Source organism: Gossypium hirsutum, chromosome A12, assembly GCF_007990345.1.
Source record: "Gossypium hirsutum isolate 1008001.06 chromosome A12, Gossypium_hirsutum_v2.1, whole genome shotgun sequence".
Classification (NCBI taxonomy): Eukaryota; Viridiplantae; Streptophyta; class Magnoliopsida; order Malvales; family Malvaceae; genus Gossypium; species Gossypium hirsutum.
Genome location: NC_053435.1, coordinates 38,297,535 through 38,309,081, shown reverse-complemented (window position 1 = coordinate 38,309,081; position 11,547 = coordinate 38,297,535). Strand labels below are relative to the sequence as shown.

General features: G+C 36.2%; 1 protein-coding gene across 1 annotated transcript; it reads right to left on the bottom strand.

The window, feature by feature from the left end:
* Positions 1-298: 298 nt before the first annotated feature.
* LOC107924509 (probable xyloglucan endotransglucosylase/hydrolase protein B) lies at positions 299-1,940 on the bottom strand. The gene is made up of 4 exons (XM_016854999.2): positions 1,841-1,940; positions 1,464-1,755; positions 1,176-1,369; positions 299-974 (listed from the first exon to the last, which is right to left on the bottom strand). Exons 2-4 carry the CDS (start codon positions 1,749-1,751, stop codon positions 575-577), a joined length of 882 nt encoding a protein of 293 aa, XP_016710488.1. The 5' UTR covers positions 1,752-1,755; positions 1,841-1,940; the 3' UTR covers positions 299-574.
* Positions 1,941-11,547: the final 9,607 nt, after the last annotated feature.

Below are 11,547 nucleotides of genomic sequence, written 5' to 3'. Positions count from 1 at the left end.
TCTTATAGAAAAGCCAAAATAAATATTTAACACTAGATGGAAAGCGAATGAAAAGTTCGGCCAAAGAGCTTACGTTTAAAAGCTTCCACGACTAGCTGTTGAGAAGAGACGCATCAAACAAAATATGGACAGATTTATTACTTTGTATAACATTAAATTAATTATATAGATTTAAATAATATACTTTATGTCAACAATTTTTTAAGCTAGTGGTAAGATTCTTATATTCCACAATAAGATTTTGAGTTCAATATCTAATGCATATATTGTAATTATAAAAAAAAAATTCTCTTCAAAATAAATAAAAATATTATAATAATTATTGAATATTGATAAATTAATTCATCGTACACACAAAAATAGTATAAACTTAATATTATCATTGCCATGATAACAAATAATTGAAATAAATTACATGAAAATGGAATTGAAGGCCTCCAAATGATGAGGCTCGGAAGAAATAAAAAAGTCGACCATAACAGGGTCGACCTTATACATATTTATATGTTATAGTACTGGCGATAAGGGATATAAAATGTTGATTGTGGACATGAGTTTTTACTGATATTAAATATTAGATGTCCCTATCCCTCTTGCACTCGGGATGTATGGTGGGGAATCTGACCCTATCACTACAATAGTTGTAGATGGTGAACTTGTTGCGAACCCAGGCGAGCCTCCTCCATTGATAAGAATCAAGGTCCTGGAACTCCTTTTGATCCCACCACCGCTTCCCCTGGGTGGCACAGAACTTGGCTTCCACCGACGATTCGCACCCGTCAATGTGGAAGCCCTTGTAGGAAGCTATAAATGGGGCTTTGGACCAATTGGTCTTCTCCAGTCCACCCCTAGTGGCCCAGTCATCCGCATTCCACAGGCTCGAGTATATCTTCATTGGCTGGTTGAATGGGAATCTCACTCCCAAATCTTTGCAGTTCTTGAACACTCTTATTGGTACGTCGTCGACAAAGAATCTGTCCACACGTATTGAAATATTAGTTTAGAAATGATTTTAAAAAATTACTTTCAAGTTGAAAGCTTTGTCGAGTCCCATTAAAGGTCATAGAAGTATGTCAACCACTCTAAAGTATTTAATGATAACCAAAGATAAAAAAAAAACACCCTGAAAGATCACCAAAAGTTGAAATTAGATGAGTAAGAAATGAGAGACTAACACAATCTGATAGGAGTTCCAGAGCACAGAGTAGGAACGGTAGGCTGTTGCTGGGTCAAACCAAAGATAAATCCTCTGTTCTCTGTCACCCTTTCCTCCAGTGAACACATTTGTCTGTAAAATGTATGGCTGGCCCGTTCTGTTCCCCAAGAACTCAAAATCTATCTCGTCATGCTCCGAATTTTGAGAAGATAACTGCAATGCAAGAGATCAATTAAACAAATTTTAAGCTTTACTTGTTGGGAGTTAGGTTGTATCGATCCAGCAATGGGGCAACAATTATACTCACATAGAAGGCAGTAACAGTTCCAGCAGAGTCTCCAGGAACTAGCTTTATTTGCATATTAAAATGTCCGAACAAGTAGGATCCTTTTGACTGGAAACCAGTACCAGTATATTTGTCAAGGTAAAGCTCAATCTCGGAGCCTCCATTGTAGTACTTAATGTGATCAAAAGCCCATGTAGGCACATAGTTCCTCCCGAATGGAACTGCTATTGGCCTTCTAGGTGGAGTTGCCAGTGTTCCAGAGGCCATAAACAAAAAACCCAGCAAAAGAATCCAAAATGGTGAAGACATGCTTCTGCACAACATCAATCTAACATTTAGATAAAACCAATATAAAACAGAAAAAAAGACAGAAAAAAGAACTTGGAGGTCTTGCATACCCAAATAAACGAGGGAAGTAATGAGATGATTTAAGTTGAAGTATGAGGAAATTAAGCCAGGGGTAAGGCTTTATATAGCCTTTGATTTCAATGATTGTGGTTGTTCTTGTATTATAATTGAAATGGCAATACATATACAACTAATATAATACAATATATTTATTTTGTATGAAAAACAAAACATAATAGGTAATAATTTGAATATATATTATATTATTTATATTATAATATTAAGTAATAGTTTGGTTGGCATCATAATTGTTATAATATTTTAAGATATGTGAGTTTAAATACGTTTTTTAATATTCTCTTTATTTTTAATAATAATAAATTATAAACTTATTTAAGAATTACGTTAAATATATTATATATTAATTATAATTTAATTTCACAATTACTAAGCTGATTAACCAGTCAAACTATTCACTTAAATCGATTTTAAATTAATATAATAAGATTTTATAAGTTAAATTAATATAATTAATATTAAAATTTTAAATTATTCACCCTAACATATGCATATGGCCATGCATTTGTGTGAGTTATAGGCGTCGAATCAAGTCGGGCTTCAGTTACATGAAATTGTTGGTGGTTGATAGGGCAAGGCCATGTTGGTGTATCTTTAACTGTATTAAATCGAGCATATCAGCCTCTTTCCTCTTAGTTGTATCTATCTTATTTAATTATTATAAAATATTTTTGATAAATATTTAATTATCTAGATTACATAGTGAATTTTCTATTATATCGCATCCGAAACCTTCATTAAACTAATATTAGTTTCTATCTTATCCTGATCTTGCTTGCTAGTTTTTCAATTTCTATTTTTGTAACTATATATGAAAAGGTTGGAATAATTTGGGCACTTGTTCGGAAATATAAAAGTTGAGTAGTCTTAGTCCTACTGAGTCTTTTATAACATCTGTGTTAGGCTTATTAATTGCGCATAGATGATTGGATCATTAAAGATATACATGGCTCATTCCAAAAAGCTAGTAAAAATAATAAAATAAATTTGTTGCCATAAGTGAATTCGATAACTCTTTCATCCATATTTAAAGGGTTTATTCTAAATAGAATTGTTTATGGGTCAAGCCAGATTTGAATCGAGTCCTAATAAAATTTTAGATTTGAATGTTGGATTCAACTCGGCCCGAAAAAAGAATTTAAATTTTTGTTTAAGCCTAGTTCGGATAAAAAATACTAAAAACAAGATCCGGCCTAACTCGTATTAATTTTTTTATTTTTATACAATCTTATTTTTAAAAAATATGATACATCAAATACATTAAAAATATTAAAATAAATGTTTCCTAACAAATTGAAAATAAATTAAAAAATATTTATAGTTATATAACATTAAGATAAGTGCAACTTGACAAGCAAATGCCTCTAAAATAGTAGCAAAATTAACAATAAAACAAGTGTTATGCAATATCCAAACATTAACTACAAAATAGTAGCAACATAATAGTTAAATGGTAGAAAAACAGTGAGAAAAAGTGGGAAACTAACAGTAAAACATGGAAAAACAACAGCAAAAGTAGCAAGGGATATTTTTATTGAAAATTCGGGTTGTACCGAGCTCAGGCCAAAAAAACCTTACCCAAGGCCCAACCCAATTTTCTAAACGGGCCTTTTTATTGCCTAAGCCCAATTTTTGGGCCTATATTTTTGCACAATTCCCAGCTTAGATACAACTCGACTTTGGCATGTACTTGTAACATCCTGAATTAGGGTTTAGTCAAAACTGTGGTTTTGAGACCACAAATCCAAAGTAGAAATAATTATTTTATGATTATTTGATGATCCATGATATGATTGCATGTTTGTGTGAAATTTTCATAAAGAAATTTTATGCCTAAAGTGTCCAATTTGAAGTTAGGGACTAAATTGAATAAGTTGTAAAACTTGAGTTCTAGAATTGTTTAGCATGAAATTGATATGGATTATTAATTAGAGGTCCTTAAATAGAAATTTGACCAAGTTTTGAAATTTTGGACAAAAATGGGCATGAATAGGAAAAGTTTGAAAGAAAAGCCTTAAAGGTATTTTGGTCATTTAGTAATTAAAAGAATAAAAAGGGAAAAAGAAGCAAAATTCATGTCCATCTTCTTCCCTAAGTGCCGAAATTTAGGTGGTCTCCATAGCTAGGGTTTTTCAACTTTTCAGGCTTGATTGTAAGTACCTCCAAACAAGTTTTTAATGTTCTTTACATTTTTGAAATCCTTGAAGCATGATCTATCCATTTCTACCTTTATTTTGAAGTAGGGTTTATGTTCAAAAATTTACCCATGTATGACATGCATGTATTTTGATGTTGAATGGCAGAATATGAAAGTTTGATGTGTGATAAACATCTTTTACAAAGTGATTTTTGCATGAAAACACTTAAAAATGACCTATTTCTAAAAGTTGTAAAATGGGTAATAAATATGTGACATAAAGAAAAATGTGGGTTGCTAGGAGTAGGAATATGAATCGTCTAAGCTTGGATAACAAAGAAAATGCATGCATTTTGTTTTACAAGCCTAATGACCAATTTATAAATAAGTGAAAAGTTCGGGGTAAAAAGGTATTTCACTAAATTATGTGTTATGGGTCGATTCAAACAATGTATGTATTAAACAAGTTAAATTTGGCATTATAGATCAAGAAAAAAGTGATTCGGGTCTTGATCGGGGGAAAAATAAGGTTTACAAAGAATAGGCTCGTTTTCATCATTTTGTACCGAGGTAAGTTCATAAAGAAATAATGTGATGTTATGTTATATTTTCGATGCTTGAGTATTATGTGAATTCAAATTCTTTGATGCTATTATGAGTTATGTTTTGATTGCTCCATGAGTAAGTGATTGGTATTATGGATATTGAGATTACTACGAGCAAGCTTGACAGATATGTGGTAGCAAAGAATCCTGTTTGAACCTTAGGAATAGTTTAGGTTACAAGTGACATGTCACTAGGAACCATGTGATTTAAGAACTCATGAGATATGTGATATATGTTTATGTGGTTCTGGGTGCTGGTCTTGTACGTCCTACCGGTGGCTGGGTAGTCCGGCCTTTGTTGTAGATACCTGACAGCTTGTGTGAGCAGCCCGTTTAGCTATGTCCTGACTGAAAACTTATGTGAGTAAACCCGTGAGTAGCTCGAGAATGAGCTTTTATGTGTTATGTTATATGAGGTAGCTTTAGCTACGTATGTGGCATTTATGTGTGAGCCTTCCGTGTATCCAATAGTATTCTGAGTGTTCAACGAGTAAATTATCGAGTAACTTGACAGAAGAACAATTGGGTAAGTCAATGAGAAGAATGAGTAAGAAATAATGTTATGAATTGATATAGTTATGTATACCGAACTCATGAGTAATGCCTTGGTATGTGATGAACTTATGACAAGGTTGTTTATGTGATGAGTAAGTTTAAGTAATTTGATGAAATAGAAATTTATGTTCATTATGTTAAATGTATGTTAAATACTTGTTTAGATAACATGTTATTTGCATATGAACTTACTATGCTTTAGTGCTTACCCCCTTCCTTTCCATCTTTTATAGTGTCGCCAAGCTAGCTCAGGGATCGAGGGACGTCGGAGACTCGATCACACTATCAATTGGATATTTGGGTATAGTTAGTCTCAACATTTTGAGTATGGCATGTATAGAGGACTTGTTCATTTTGTTATGTGTCATATTGATTAGCCAAATGAGTTGACTTATGATGGTATTATGATTCATTTTGTATAAGGCCATGAGATGTAGCTTATATTTGCTTCTCGGGTTGTAACCCTAATTATTTATGCATGCATGAAATGTGTTTATGCTTTATGATGTGGTTGGTGGTTGCTTGTTGGTAATGGCCATGATAAATGTCATATATGCTTAATGAATGAATTGGGACTAAAAGGTATGACTATAGCTATAGTATTTTTGTAACACCCCGAACCCGAAACCGACACCGGAGTCGAACACGAGGTGTTAACTGACTTTAACCCCTTATAAAATTTATTTTCCAGACACTACCCAATCTGTGTACTAGTCGTTTTAAAAATCATATCTTGAGTTTCGTAACTTAAAAATCAGTTTCGTAATTTTTCCCAGAAACTAGACTCACGTGCCCATCTATGTATTTTTTTCTAGAATTTTTGGTTGGGCCAATTAGTACAGTTTATTAGTCAAAGTCTCCCATGTTGCAGGGGTCGACTACACTGACCTTTGCCCATTACGACTTGCATATCTCCCTGCACGGGGCTTCAATACTGATGCCGTTTGTTTCTATGAAAACTAGACTCAGAGAGGAATCTGTACATATATGGTACGACCCCTAATTATCTCTGGTTAATTTATAATTAATTTCCAAAGTCGAAGCAGGGAATCCAGAAACCGTTCTGGCCCTGTCCCACAAAAATCTGATTATCTCTTAATATACTGCCCATATGATCTTTTCGTTACTTCCTCATTAAAACAGACTCATCGAGCTTCGATTACATAATTTATTCATCAATTAATTCCACTCCTACTATTTTTAGTGATTTTTCAATCTCATGACACTGCTGCTGCCAGCATCTGTTACGAAAGTAACTAGGTCCATTTCATGCCTACCCTTGATCCAACTCAATCGAACATTCGTGCCATTTTCGCATGGCTTAAAGTTTACATGCCAAAGTTCAAACACAACGTAATAGCTTATACATGCCAAAATGTTCTTCTAAGCCAACTAAGAAGAAAGTACCAAAACTTGCTATCCGGTGTGATGACTTCGATGACGGCCTGACCCCGCAAAAATAGATGAGTCCAAGCAACCTATAATGGGTGACAAGGAAACACCGAGTGAGTTTATAACTCAGTAAGTCATAAGCAATGCACTACCATCCATCAATAACATTATCACAAGAGGAAACAAAATGGAACGAGACAATTTACTCCATCCATACCGAACCATACCATAGTTCCTCCAACCTATCGATTCAATTTCATATCAATTCATGCATTCACATTCCATATACTCATCAATAGGACATTGAAGCATTTTCATAAATCGATTTATTTTCGTTACAACCAAACGACTAAACGGCCTTTCACCCATCCTACGATAAATTTTATGTACGTGACTTCAAGTATATTTGTCACATAGGTTCAAACTTACCGAGCTCAACACCAAGTATAAGCATAGCACCTATTAGCCATGTACTCAAGACACTTACCCGATCCGCTGTCCGCGATCGACTCAATAGTGTCGCACACGTAGTGTCCATAATGATTCACGAATGTATATTGAGTCCGCACACTCAGTGCTATATAATCAACTCGCACACTTAGTGCTACGTAATCAAATCGCACACTTAGTGCTACATAGTCAAACTCGCACACTTAGTGCCGCATGGTCAATTCGCACACTTAGTGCATCATATTCATTTCGCACACTTAGTGCAACATAGTCAAATCGCACACTTAGTGCTGTACAATTTAATCCCACGCACTTAGCGCCAATCTCATGGTCATAAATGGTTATATCCGCACGTTTAGTGCCGAGATCAACAACTCAGTACATCTTACCTCTTTTCTTTTCATTCAACAATTTCATCATCACATACGTACATACATATATATATATGTATATTTATTCATTCCATTCAGCATCAATACATAAACATTATGACCATTTGAAATAATACCAACTACATGCTTAATGACTTACCTTGTGTTGGGTAAGACGGTTCCAACTCGGCTACTCAGTGATCTTTTCTTTGCCTTTGCTTGATTCTCCTCCTTTAGCTCCTTGAGCTTAATCAATAATTCACTAGTTTAACCATCTTGTTAAACATTCATAATTCAATTACACATGCATATGTATGTTTGTATATTCGGCAACCATCCACACTAATTACCCATTTAGTCGATTACACACATAATTAAAGGTAACATCACGAATGGCATACTTATGTATATATATATGTATATATATACTTCGGAATGGGCATCACAATTAGATTTAACACCACCTTCATACTCAATTAGATGGCCGAATGCATGTGTATATGCACAATGTCAACTATAACATCATGTAGATCCACATATACTACATTTCTTATGTTCCACATCTTAATGCCCATTATACATAATCAAATTTAACATCATCTATATATTTACTCATATGGCCGAATATACATACCCCCATATAATATCATTTTCATTCCATTTAACACTTAATTCATCATAAATTTCCCCCTTTGCTCTCTTTTTTTTCTTCATGGCCGAATGCTCCTTCTACTCCTTTTACCTTCACAAAGCATGAATTTCATCATCCAACTTACAAGCTTACAATCTCATGAAGTTTAACCTCATGGTACCTATCAAACTCTCACTCATTAGCTTCTATCATAAACCTCCAACAACACCCAATAAACATATACTTTGGGGGTCTATGGTAGAACCAAGAAAGGAACTCATAGATATCAAGATGTGAGCAACTACCATTATTCATCTAAGTTTAGCATGAAACACAATCATCACCCTTATTAATCTTTTATAGCCGAAAACCATACTCACCCCCAAAATCTAAATTTCAACATGGTTTACAAAAATCACTTGATAACTCACTCAATATCAACTAAAATTTCAAAAGCTAGTACAAACTTCCTTACCTTAATAGTGACCTAAGATGACCGATTGCTTCACTCCCTTCTTCTTCCTTTCAATTCGGCCATGAAGAACCAAAGAACACAACTTGTTTTTCTTTCTTCCTTAGAACATTCGGCCAAGGGGAAATGAAGAAAGATGGACACTTTTTTTTTCTTTGTTTTCTTTCTTACTTTCACGGCAATGGGGAGGGGAAGAAACAATTACACACATCCTTTCCTTTTTCCATTTCTTTATTCCCCATACTTCTTATTATATTTTATCCTACATACCTCACTAGGCCAACATGTTCCCAACATGTTTCCACCCATAGCATGGCCGGCCACTACATATTAGGGAGGGGGAATTTGACATGCAAGTCCCCTTTTTCTTCCACATGCACTAATAGGTCCTCATGCATTGACCTATCACATTTTAAAATTTTCTCATATAAGTCCTATTGACTAAATTCACATGCAATCGACTAAATCGAAGCTTGAAATTTTCACACATTCATGATTACATATTCTAGACAATAAACATCACATTCAAACCTTTCGGTGACTCGGTTTAGCGGTCCCGAAACCACTCCCCAACTAGGGTCAATTTTGGGCTGTTACAACTCTCCCCACTCAGGAAATTTTCGTCCCCGAAAATCTTACCGGTAAATAGGTTTGGGTATCGTTCTTTCATCGAGCTCTCGGTTTCCCAAGTAGCTTCCTCGATCCCGTGTTTGAGCCATAACACCTTTACTAACGGAACCCTTTTGTTTCGCAACCCCTTCACTTCACGAGCTAGGATACGCATCAGCTCTTCTTCATAACTCATATCAGCCTGAATTTCAACCTCCGACGGACTAATTATGTGCGAAGGATCAGATCTATAGCGCCGAAGCATCGAAACATGAAAGACGTCGTGAATCTTTTCAAGTTCAGGGGGCAAAATCAATCTATATGCAACCGGCCCCACTCGTTCAGAAATTTCGTACGGCCCAATGAATCTCGGGCTCAACTTGCCTTTACGGCCAAATCTGAGTACCTTCTTCCAAGGTGACACTTTAAGAAACACTTTATCTCCCACCTGATATTCAATGTCCTTTCGTTTTAAATCCGCATACGATTTTTGACGATCTGTGGCTACCTTCAGACTTTCGCGGATTACCTTTACTTTTTGTTCGGCATCTTTAATCAAATCAACTCCGAAAATTTTACTTTCACCAAGCTCGGTCCAAAACAATGGCGTACGGCATTTACGACCGTACAAAGCCTCATAAGGTGCCATCTTAATACTTGATTGAAAACTATCGTTGTAAGCGAATTCAATCAAAGGTAAATACCGTTCCCATGAACTACTGAACTCGAGGATGCAACATCTCAACATATCCTCAAGTATCTGAATTATCCGCTCGGATTGACCATCGGTTTGGGGGTGAAAAGCGGTGCTAAAATGCAGCTTGGTACCCAAAGCTTCTTGCAATTTCTTCCAAAATCGTGAGGTGAATCTCGGATCTCTATCCGACACGATAGAAATAGGTACTCCATGTAATCTCACAATCTGAGAGACATACAATTCGGCTAGTTTATCCAATGAAAGATCCGTATGCACGGGGATAAAGGGAGCCGACTTAGTCAGCCTATCAACAACAACCCAAATCGCATCCTTCTTACTTGCGGACAATGGCAGTCCGGACACAAAGTCCATTGTAACTCGGTCCCATTTCCACTCGGGTATCATGATCGGCTGAAGTAACCCTGAAGGCACTTGATGTTCCGCTTTCAGTTGTTGACATATTAAACATCTCGAAACAAAGTCGGAGATGTCTCGTTTCATACCATGCCACCAAAACCGATGTTTCAAGTCGTTGTACATTTTCGTGCTCCCCGGGTGAATTGACATTCGGCTACAATGGGCTTCGTTCAGAATCATCGAAATGAGTTCTGAATTCCTTGGAACACACAAACGACTTCTAAACCTCAAACAACCATCATCATCAATCTGAAACTCCGATTCCTTGTTCGGAACACACTCAGCTCGTTTTGCAACCAATTCATCATCGACTTTCTGAGCTTCACGAATTTGATGAGTCAATAATGGTTTGGCTTTTAATTCAGCTACTAACACATTGTCAGGTAGAACAGACAAGTGTACATTCATCGCTCGCAAAGCAAACAGTGATTTCCGGCTTAAGGCGTCCGCAACCACATTAGCCTTTCCCGGGTGGTAATCAATGACAAGCTCGTAATCTTTCAACAACTCAAGCCAACGTCTCTGTCGCAGATTCAAGTCTCGTTGAGTCATCAAATATTTGAGACTTTTGTGATCCGAAAACACATGGCACTTCTCACCAAACAAATAATGTCGCCATATTTTCAATGCAAACACAATGGCGGCTAGTTCGAGATCATGGGTCGGATAATTTCTCTCGTGTGGCTTCAATTGTCTCGACGCATAGGCCACAACTCGACCTTCTTGCATCAATACGCAACCCAACCCAAGTAGGGATGCGTCACTATAAATGACAAACTCTTTACCCGATTCGGGTTGCACCAAAATTGGAGCTTCAGTCAAATGAGTTTTCAGTTGATCGAAGCTTTTCTGACATTTCTCCGTCCATTCGAACTTAACATCCTTTTGAAGTAGCTTCCTCATTGGTGTGGCTATCATCAAGAAACCTTTGACAAATCGTCGGTAATAACCGGCGAGTCCCAAAAAGCTCCGAACCTCAGTAATATTTCTCGGAGGTTTCCAGTTAAGTATGGCTGAGATTTTGTTCGGGTCAACGCGAATACCCGATGCGGATACCACATGACCCAAGAAGCTAACCTCTCTTAACCAGAACTCACACTTACTGAACTTCGCATATAACTGCTTATCCCGCAAAATTTGCAACACTAATCTCAAGTGTTCAGTATGTTCGATCTCATCTCTTGAATAGACCAAGATGTCATCAATGAACACAACTACGAACCGATCCAAATATGGTCTGAAGATCCGATTCATCAAATCCATAAATACTGCAGGGGCATTAGTGAGCCCGAACGGCATCACCAAGAACTCGTAGTGACCGTACCTCGTTCTGAAAGTAGTTT

Bases quoted from the DNA above. Each gene is read 5' to 3' on its own strand.
- LOC107924509 (XM_016854999.2), bottom strand. From the start codon at position 1,751: ATGTCTTCACCATTTTGGATTCTTTTGCTGGGTTTTTTGTTTATGGCC. The intron at 1,370-1,463 runs GTGAGTATAATT...CTTGCATTGCAG, and splicing joins GAACTGTTACTGCCTTCTAT to TTATCTTCTCAAAATTCGGA. The intron at 975-1,175 runs GTTAGTCTCTCA...ACGTGTGGACAG, and splicing joins TGGAACTCCTATCAGATTGT to ATTCTTTGTCGACGACGTAC.